The following is a 9,867-nucleotide window of genomic DNA, read 5'->3' as shown; positions in this document are numbered from 1 at the left end:
CACAGGAGCACCCCTCAGCCTCCAGGAGGAGGGAGCTAGGGTGGGTGCCACAGTGCAGAGCCTCAAGTCCTGAGCTGGGGAAAGAAGCCCACACGTACGGCCACATGCCCTGTGGGGAGGAGCGAGGAGCATGCTGCCCAGAGCCTGCCACTCACTGTTTTGTTAAAGGCCCTCAAAAAACACAGGTGCCAGATCACTTTGACCTTCGTTCTGTTTCTTAAAAGCAGGAGATGAAACTCCCTCATGAAAGACGCCCTCCCGGGGCGAGAGGGAGAGTGTCGTCATGTCAGAACAGGCGGTCGGGGCCCTGTGAGCACGGTCCTTGCTGGAACAGGCCTGCCTTCCAGCCTGTCCGCCCGTCACCTCTCTGGGCTCACTGCTCTCCCGCAGCTCAGTCTGTGAGTGCTCCCCCCTACCCACACTTTGGGGCCTTCACTTCCTTAGGAATGTTCCAGAGCCACGTAAAGTGTGCATTAAATAACTCGTATATTTTTATCCTCTCGATCTGCCTTATGTTGACTTAATTCTCAAGCCCAGCTGGAAAAAAAATACCCTAAAAGGGGTGAGGTAAAATTTTGCCTCCCCTCTGCCATGCAGTTCCCATGGACATCCAGGCTGGGGGGATCCAGAGAGACGGGAGGGAGTTGGTGTTGCCTGGAGCTGGGGAGCTGTGAGCACACGGGCTGGGAGAGGACAGCTGAAGGGCTTCCTTTAGAGGTGACGAAATTGCTCTAAACTTGGTTAATTCTAGTATGTGCTGATCGCACTTAACTGTGAATATGCTAAAAGCCACTGAATCCTACACTCTGGGTGAATGGTGTGTGTGTGAATTATATCTCAATAAAGCTGTTAACAAAAAAAAAAGTGCCAAATGTGGCAATTCAAACTCACAAAATGGTTAGGCTGAGGAAAAAGAGATCAATCGCAAAGAATCTTCCAGAGTCTTCCAGGGGCTCATGGACATCCCAGGCCCTGGCTGGGGGTCACCACCACGCCATGCCCCCTCCTTTCAGTCAGTCCTACCGAGCAGAGGACTGACCCCCCACGGAGGAGCAGACAAGACCCCAAATGAGGGTGTTGGTAGCGAGGGAGATGAGTAACCTCCAGGTTAAAAATGTACACGCTGCCACTGGCAGGGAGACAGCTATAGCCAGGGATTGCATTTTTTAAAAACATAAGTGCTAAAAGTATTTTACAAGATTTATGGCCTGAGTTGGGGGAAAGAAGGCCCTCTAGGTTCCCCTTGAGTGTTAAGGGCCGCCGGACCCCACGTGAACTGAGCTCTGTGTGGCGCTCTGAGCCAGACGAGTGCCGGCCCCCTCCCACCCACCACCCACCCCCAGGGAACAAATCCCGCTGCACCCACGGCACCTTCTCCATCCCTGACTCCTTCACAGCCTTGTCCACGATGTTGCGGACCTCGTCCTCGTAATTGTGGAGGTTCAGCTGGAGCAGATCCGCCAGGGTAGTCTCATCTGACATCTCAAATTTCACCTAGGGAAAAAGACGCAGGCATGCGAGGATCTGTGCGCTCTTGGGGCAGATGGGGGTCACTGGCAGGGCCAGGAAGTAGCGCATGGCTGCAGGAGGGAGTGAGACGGAGCTTTGCTCTGCTATTTTCACTCTGAGACTGGGGCAAGTCACTTGTCCATAAAACCACGAAATGGCAGAGCCCACCTGGAGTAGGTGGAACAGTGCCATCCCCCAATTCACGCCCACCTTGGCGTGTGACAGTATTTGGAAATAGGGTCTTTGCAGCTGTTAAGCATCTTGACATAAATTCATCCTCTATTTTCCAGGTGGGACGTAAACCCAGGTGTTCTTATAACAGAGGCTGTGTGACAGAGGCAGAGGTTAGACTGACTTAGCCACAAGCCAAGGACTACCTGGAGCCACCAGAAGCTGGAAGAGGCAGGAAGGACCCTCCCCCAGAGCCCATGGAGGGAGCAGCCCTTCAACCCCTGGGCCCCTGGAGCTGTGACAGAAGTTCTGCCCAGTCTGGGGCCTCTGTCGGGGCAGCCCCAGGGCCAATCCCGCAGCTGTAATGACCAGGATGGGTGGGCCTGGGGGCTGAGGTTACTCTAAAACCAATCCCAGGTACTTGCCTAGGACTGCCCAGTTCTCAAATCACTTCTGGTCCCTCACCTTAGATGCTTTTCACTGTCATGCAGATAAGCCTTTCTGAGCCTGCTGCAGAACTGATGGAGTCTAGTGTCTCTATTTTTTAAATTATTATTATTTTTTAAAAACAGAATGTCACTTTGTCACCCTTGGTAGAGTGTCGTAGCTCACAGCAACCCCAAACTCTGGGCTCAAGCAATTCTCTTGCCTCAGACTCCCAAGTAACCAGGTGCCTGCCACAACTCCTGGCTACTTTTTAGAGACAGGGTCTCACTCCTGCTCAGGCTGGTCTGGAACTCCTGAGTTAAGGCAATCCACTTGCCTCAGCCTCCCAGAGTGCTGGGATTATAGCCGTGAGCTGCTGTGCCCCACGGAATCTAGTGTCTCTAACCACACCTGTGAAAACACCTGCCTGGGTCTCCCTGAGTCCTGGGAGGTGCCCACTTCTTCTTTCAGTGGGATGTTTTAGTTGGCACTGGGTAGGACACTGGTGCCTGAGGGCTGGGGGACTGGGAATCCTGAGTACTCAAGAGCCCCCTGTCTCAGTAGCTTGGGTCCCAGAGACCCAGATCTCCAGGAGGTTGCAGGGCTGGGTCTGTCTGGACCGTGCAGTGGGCAGGGAGGAAGCCCCTGCTCCCTCCCAAGCGGCTGCCCTCCAGGGCTGCCGGGACCTGCACACAGAGTAGAGCAGGTAGCAGGCCTCCTACTTCTCGCCTAAGTCAGGTTTTCTCCAGGAGGTGGTGACTGTGCCTTCCCGCCATGCTGGCTTTGGACCAAGTGGCCCTTGACTCCTCTGATGTATCCACTACCCCCACCTCGGCCTGCCTCTGCAGCCCCTCTCCCCAGGCTCAGGTCCCAGGCCATATCCACTTAAAGCCTTTCTTCTCAACCCTCCCCTTGGAGGTGACTTTGCCCTCCAGACTCTTGGAACTACAACTGAATACCCCACGCACACGGCACCCACACGATTAGCATTACCCAACACGCCACCCCCAAACGTGCCACTTGGGCTTGAAGGTTATTTTGAGCTGAAAGCAACTGAGAAGGAGATAAAAGAGAAGCTCTGGCCTCTTCCTATTTGGCGACAAGCGGGACATAAATTTGCCAAGTGCCCCCTTCCCCTGCCTTGAAGGGCAGAAGTTCATCCCCTGAGTCCGTGGAGACCCTCCTCGGACCAGAGAGGGCAGTGGAAGGACCTAGGTGCACAGCTATGGACGCTTGTCCTGTGCGACCCCTAGTTCCCCCACGGATTAACCTCCCCACAATTTGCCACCCCTACAGGCTCCTAATCCCGTTCCCCTGTCTTGTCACTTCCCTAACAATTTGTGATGAAGATGCTTCACGGCCAAGTTCTAAGGCCCCCACTGAGGCGCCCAGCTCGGGGCTTACTGGGTGTGTACAACGCACGTGCCAATTTGGGTTTGTTTCCTCCTGTTAATCTGCCTCTTGTCAGTTGCGTTTATAGGCCCCCAGCCAGAGCACCTCCCATGGGTGGAGAAAAAATGATTTCTTCCCCCTTCACAAGGACTCACATACCATCACTTCTTTCTTTGCTCCCTTAGGATCAGGGCTCGATCTTCCTCTCCCTGCTCCCTGACATGGCTGTGGGGCCTCTGCTCAGCAGCCGCTCACCACAGGCTTCTATTTTGTAAGAGATTGGGTCCCCCTCTGCCACCCAGGCTGGAGTGTCATGGTGCAAACACAGCTCTCTGCATCCTCAAACTCTTGATCCTCCTGCCTCAACCTTCAGCGTAGCTGGGACTATAGGTGTGAGCACCACGCCTGGCTAATTTAAAAAAAAATAATTTCGTAGGGCTGGCACAGTGGCTCATGCCTGTAATCCTAGCACTCTGGGAGGCTCAGGCAGGTGGATTGCTCAGAAGTTGGAGACTGGCCTGACCAAAAGCCAGACCCTGTGTCTAAAAAAAAAAAAATAGTTGGGTGTTGTGGTAGGCACTTGTAGTCTCAGCTGCTTGGGAGGCTGAGACAAGAGGATCACTTGAGCCTAAGAGTTTGAAGCTGTTGTGAGCTATGATGCCATAGCACTCTACTGAGGGTGACAAAGTGAGAATATGTCCCCCCAAATTTATTTTTCAGACACAGCATCTCACCATGTTGCCCAGGATGATCCCAAACTCCCAGCTTCAAGTGAGCCTCCCTCCTGGGCCTCCCAAGGTGCTCAGAATACAGGCATGAGCCTCCACACCCGCCCTTAATGTAGTTTTGTTCAGTGTCTGTGGACAGTGGGGAGTTTCCTGTTAGCCTTCTGTAAGTGTCAAGGCCGGTACCCACTACTAGGAGCTATCTCGAGAAACACTTTCACCTCTGAGCTCCTGGGCCTCACCTGCCCAGGACATGCAACCTGCAACCGGGACAGCCTCACTGTTTGCAGGGCCCCCCACACAAGGAAAATGTGGGACTTCCCATCCAAAAATCACTACAGATTTTAACGTGGGGCCAGCAGAGTATCCAACTCGTATCTGGCCCTCTGAGCAGGGAGCCTGTGTGACCACGTCCATCACTCTCACTCGATGCTGTCCCTGTGGGCTTTATCAGCATTGGGCCTGGGCACCTAGTGAGTGGCGCCCCCCACTTCCCGCCCCCGGCGGGGCCACCCTGCCCTGCTCCCCTGGCCGTGGTACCTGTGTGGCCTGCATGAGCTGCTGCCAGTGGCGGTCCCGGATGGCGGGGTTCTGCAGCTCGCTCACCGCACGCAGGGACGTGATCATGTTCTTCACGGTGTTGTCGAGCCCCAGGAAGGCGTCCCAGGTTTTCACCTCTTTGTCCAGGGACCTCACATCCTTGGCAAACTTCTTGCAGTCTAAGTCCATCTGCTCAACGTTGATGTCTTTCCATCTGGTGGTCTTCCAGTCATCGATGCTGGTGTTCACCTGGATGGAGACCCCACCTCACCTTCTGCCCATGTCAGGGAGGGCTCAGGGAGGCACCGTTGCCACCTCACCGCACTTGCTCTCAGGGAGTGACACCCAGTGAGGAATGTTTAGAACAGAGCTCAGTAAAGTGGTGGAATACAAGAAAAAGAAAAATCAGCAGAAAATCAAAAAGCTTAAAAGTTAGTAGTTCAAAGATATTTTGGCAAAAACCTAAGCAGGGTCTTGCTGTTGTTCTCTAGGACCTGATGTTCTCCCTGAGTTCCTGGTGGGGCCACGGAACTTGTTTTGGCCAATGAAGCAGGAGGGATGCCTGACAACACCTAGCTCTGCGTCTCTTTACGTGCCTGGGCGATCGTGGAAGTGCATTACTGACAGCTGGCCAGCAGTACTGACCGGCTCCTGGGTAGACAGCTGCCCAAGGAGCAGCTGCTTGGAACTAGAGTGGATTTGGTGGGCATAAGAAATACACTTTTGTCATTCAAAACCCAAGAGACTTGTAGGGCTGTTTGTTACTGCACAATAACCTAGCAGATACCCACAGCCAAAAACATAATAGAGGAAGCGTCATTCACAAAAGTATGAAATAAAACACACAAAATACCCAGGAATAATCCCCAAGAGTGGAAACAGAAGGTATGGGGGCTGCATCCTTAATTGGGGGTGGATAGAAACGGACTGCAAATCTAGAAACTGCTAGTAATATTGAGGGGATCAGAGATTGTTGTTATTGGCGCTTGAGGTGGAGAGGCTTGGGCTTGCCAGGGATCCCTGTCGGCTAAAACTGGGAAGAGTTCCCAAGACACTTGCCTTGAAAATACTAAGACTTGGAACTTGAATCCAATCCCCAGAGGAATCAGTGACCCTTCCTGTAGGTTTAAGCTCATTCTGATCCTATTATGGTACCGTGTGCTACCTAGTTTGTTTTGGAGAGTTTCTCTTGAGCGATCTTGCCTGTAAAGGCTTATCGTCCTCTTCTGGGAAAGGCGACCTGTGTTCTCCAGAATGTGCTAACAATTTTTCATCATGGGAAAGTGCAATGTCCCATTCCTCTGACTACACTGATCCGTTCTGCAAGGGCAGTCACAGAAGAGAGACTTGAACTCGCTTATTTGTGCAAAGGGATCAAGAAGGTTCCATTTCTTTGTGCCTGGTTGCAACAAAGCCTGTGGCTCCAAAGATTTTTCCCCATATGTATGAAAATATGGGCATGAGGGCACCTACGATATTTTATTATGATGTATTTAAAAAATAAAACAAAGAGGCAAAACGTGCTCCTGTATGGGAACGGAGAACTACCGAGAGAATAATTCTCCCCAAATGAGTTTACAGGGTTGATTCAATTCCACTTAAAGTTATAATAGTGTTCTCTTGGAGGAGAGAAGGAATTGGCCAATTATATTTGGCAACATAAATTCTATTATATTTTTGTCAGTCAGAACTTTTGTCTAAAATTCTAGGCTTAACAAATGTATTCTAAAATTTATATGGAAAAGAACAAATCCTAGATTAGCAAACCAATCTTGCCCAAGAATAAAGTGGGAGGAATCACACCACCTGATACTAAGTGACTCTCGGTCACCCCGGTCATCAAGCCCATCTGCTGTTATGGAGGGACAGACACGGAGACCCGTGGAGCAGACCAGGGAACCCACAAACAGTGCCAGACTAACGTACCCACCTGATTTTGGGGACAAAGATGCGAGAGAAATTGAATGGAGGGACAGCATTGTCAAAAACGGTGCCGGAACAGTCCATAAGCCAAAAAAAATGAAGCTCAATTTAATCTTCAATCCTTATGCCAGAATTTACTAAAAATGGATCACAGACTTAAATGTATAACATAAAACTATAAAACTTATAGGAGAAAAATCTTTAGGATCTGGGCAAAGAGTTCTTAGCTTTGACATCAGATACTTGTTCCACGAGAGGAAAAGACTGATAAAGTGGATTTTATCATTTACAGTCGCCAGGATATGGAAACAACCTAAATGCCCGTCGATCCAGGAATGGATTAACAAACTGCGGTACAGGCACACCAGACCATTCAGCCATAAAAGGGTGCAGACTTTACATCTTTTGTATTAACCTGGATGGAGCTGAAACCCATTCTCCTTAGTAAAGCATCACAAGAATGGAGAGGCAAGAATCCAATGTACTCAGTACTAATGTGAAGCCCGTAGGTGATCCTATACACAGCCCCACAAGAGAAAAACTCAGTCCAATTCAAGACTGGGGGACGGGGAAGGATGGAGGAGGGGAGGGCGTGGGGTGGGTGGGCACCACGTTAATGGGCGCAATGTAAGGGCACATGGCACGCCTTTTGGGTGCGGGGCACGGTTATGTGAGGGACTCTACCTAACAGATGGAAACATTGTACCCTCCTTGTTTGTACCCTGATATTAACCTGGAATTAAAAAAAAAAGGATTTCATCAAAATGTAAAACCTTTGCTCTGCAAAAGACCCTGTCAAGAGGATGAAAAAAGAAGGGCGAAACTATTTGCAAACTGCGTGTCTGACAAACGACTTGTTTCTAGCAGACATAAAGAAGTTTCACAACTCAACAGTAAAAAACAAACCAAAAAAAATCTGATTAGAAAACGGGTGGAGGACGGGGATAGATAGCTCACCAAAGGGGACACGCTACTGTCACACGGTCACCAGCACAAGGCACTGGACATGACCAGACGGCAGGAAGTGCAAGTTAGCACCACAGGGTCTTTCTAATAGATGGACCGGGCCGTGGTCTAAATGTTTGTGTCTCCCAAATGAAACCCCCTCCCCAGGTGAGGGTACAGGGACGGGGGCCTTTGGAGGCCATTAGGTCGTAGCCCCACAAACAAGGTTAGTGCCCTGATAAAAGGGACCCAGAGAGACTCCTCGCCCTTCGGTCACATGAGGCCACAGGGAGAAAGCGTCATCTATGAGCCAGAAATTGGGTCCCCCCCAGACACTGAGTCTGCCCTGATCTTGGACTCCAGCCTCCAGAACCATGAGAAGTGAACGTCTTGTTCAGGAGGCTCCCAGCTACGCGGCGCTGTCACAGCAGCTCGTGCAGATTAGGACGAGTAGTATTTCTTATTTTTAAAAAATGTTTAAAAGAGAGTTGAGATGTGAGAAACCACAGGCGGGAGGAGGAGGGGAGAAAAGAGAGAGGCAGTGGAAGAGGAGACCGTATCTGCGTCCGGAGAAAAAGGTGCAGAGAGAGGCTTTAGCGGAGTGACCCCACTACAGGGCCCTTTGGGTGCCTCCAGCCAAGACCAGAAAACCCGTTGCGGCATCTCACAGCCAAAGGGCACCTGAGCCTCACATGGTGTTGCAGGCCTCAGCCCCAGGCAGCAGCACCCCTTACCCCGGCCAGTCCCACCCTACACTCACCATGACAATCATGTCCCAGAGCTCCTTCAGCAGGCGGACCTCCCGGTGGCAGGCTTTGAGCTGCTTATAGTCTGGGACTGTGACCTCGAACAGGCTGCCAGACTTGGACAGGGCCTCCATGGTGCTCTCCATGGCCGCGATGCTCTTTTGTTGCTGGGAGGGTGGGGGGTGAGGCAGCCGTCAGCAGGGCTGCACCCTCATCCTGCTCCCCAGAGTTCTGCCCCCATTTCTCCACCATGTCTGGGGTATGGCACAAGGAACCCAAGCCTTCCACCCAGAGGCCAGTGGCCACCTCCGCCCCTGGGTCGCTCTGCTGCTGAGCGTGTGGGAAGAGGGTTTAGTGCTGCAGGCTCCAAAGTGGGGACTGCCCTTTAGTGGACATGGTACGAACACTTCATTTCCTGCAGGGGTTTCCTGATTTCCCAGCATTTCTCCAATTTTCATACTTATTTTTACCTTATTAAAAATTTTATAAGTAGTGCATCAAAAACTAGAACATCCAGATAAGTAAAAAAGAAAAAAACTCATTACAAATCCCACGACCATAGCCAATGGTCATTCACATCTCGGTGCTGGGTATTTACATGCACACGTGTGCACAGACGTGTAGGAAGGGTGGGCTGGTGTGTGCTCACTCCCTGGTGGTGGCCTCACTTGTGCACTGATTGGGTGGCCACAGGGCACCCTCCCTGCAAACTTCTCCAGAGGCCACAGCCCAAGGGTTGGGTGCTCTGGAGACTAGACAGAGAGAACGGCCACTTCTGTGTCCTGGCTCAGGATTGTGACATGAAGGGGCAGGCTCAGGACCTTTTGGAGTGGTGGCTTTGGAGCTGGGAGTCACAGAAGCACTGGCTTTGGGAAGTATAGGGGGAGCCTAAGGACACGGGGTGGGGGGTGGTTCGTGTTTGCCGCTGCCTGGAGTGCTGAGTGTGGCAGAGGTGCAGGCTGGGCTGGTCCCGCAGGCTCTGGGCATGTAAAGAGGCACTGGCAGGTCCCTACTGTGTCCTAAGTGGCCACCCCTGGGCAATGAGTACCCCACATGCTCTGGGCTCATGGCAGCCCCTCAAGCTCAACTGGATTTCCATGTCCAGGGCCATGTGACCTTGCACGCTGGATGCTGACCATGAACTTGGATGGTGGGAACAGAGAGGGGGACACAGCTGAAGCTTGGCCCTCACTGGACATGGTGAAACAGGAGAGGAAGGAGTCAGGGATGGCGTGTCAAGCCCAGATGATGGGAAACTGCTGAATGGCAATAGGAGTCAGAGCCAGGCAGAGGGACAAATGTCCAGCTGAGCACACAGTGGGCCTGGAGCAGAGCAGCAAGACACAGAGGGGAGACCTTGGCTCTGGGGGATGCTGAGTCTGTGCGTTCAGGAGCACACGCACATGCACACAAGCTCACGCATGGCCCCAGGACAGTCCATCCAAGCCATGTTTCTGGGGGATGCCGAGTCTGTGCGTTCAGGAGCACAC

General features: G+C 52.0%; 1 protein-coding gene across 1 annotated transcript in view; it reads right to left on the bottom strand.

Annotated features, from left to right (window-relative positions):
• DNAH17 (dynein axonemal heavy chain 17) overlaps positions 1 to 9,867 on the bottom strand; it is a 117,731-nt gene that overhangs the window by 74,886 nt on the left and 32,978 nt on the right. The window contains exons 22-24 of the mRNA XM_012802834.1: positions 8,392 to 8,544; positions 4,764 to 5,012; positions 1,372 to 1,494 (exon numbers count right to left, since the gene is read on the bottom strand). Coding sequence (XP_012658288.1) covers positions 1,372 to 1,494; positions 4,764 to 5,012; positions 8,392 to 8,544 — 525 coding nt within the window. The remainder of the gene's footprint in view (positions 1 to 1,371; positions 1,495 to 4,763; positions 5,013 to 8,391; positions 8,545 to 9,867) is intronic.

The sequence above is a fragment of the Otolemur garnettii genome, unplaced genomic scaffold (assembly GCF_000181295.1).
Source record: "Otolemur garnettii isolate 467f Iridium unplaced genomic scaffold, OtoGar3 scaffold00018, whole genome shotgun sequence".
Classification (NCBI taxonomy): domain Eukaryota; kingdom Metazoa; phylum Chordata; class Mammalia; order Primates; family Galagidae; genus Otolemur; species Otolemur garnettii.
Note: the sequence above shows the minus strand (reverse complement) of the source record. Positions and strands in the feature narration are given on the sequence as shown.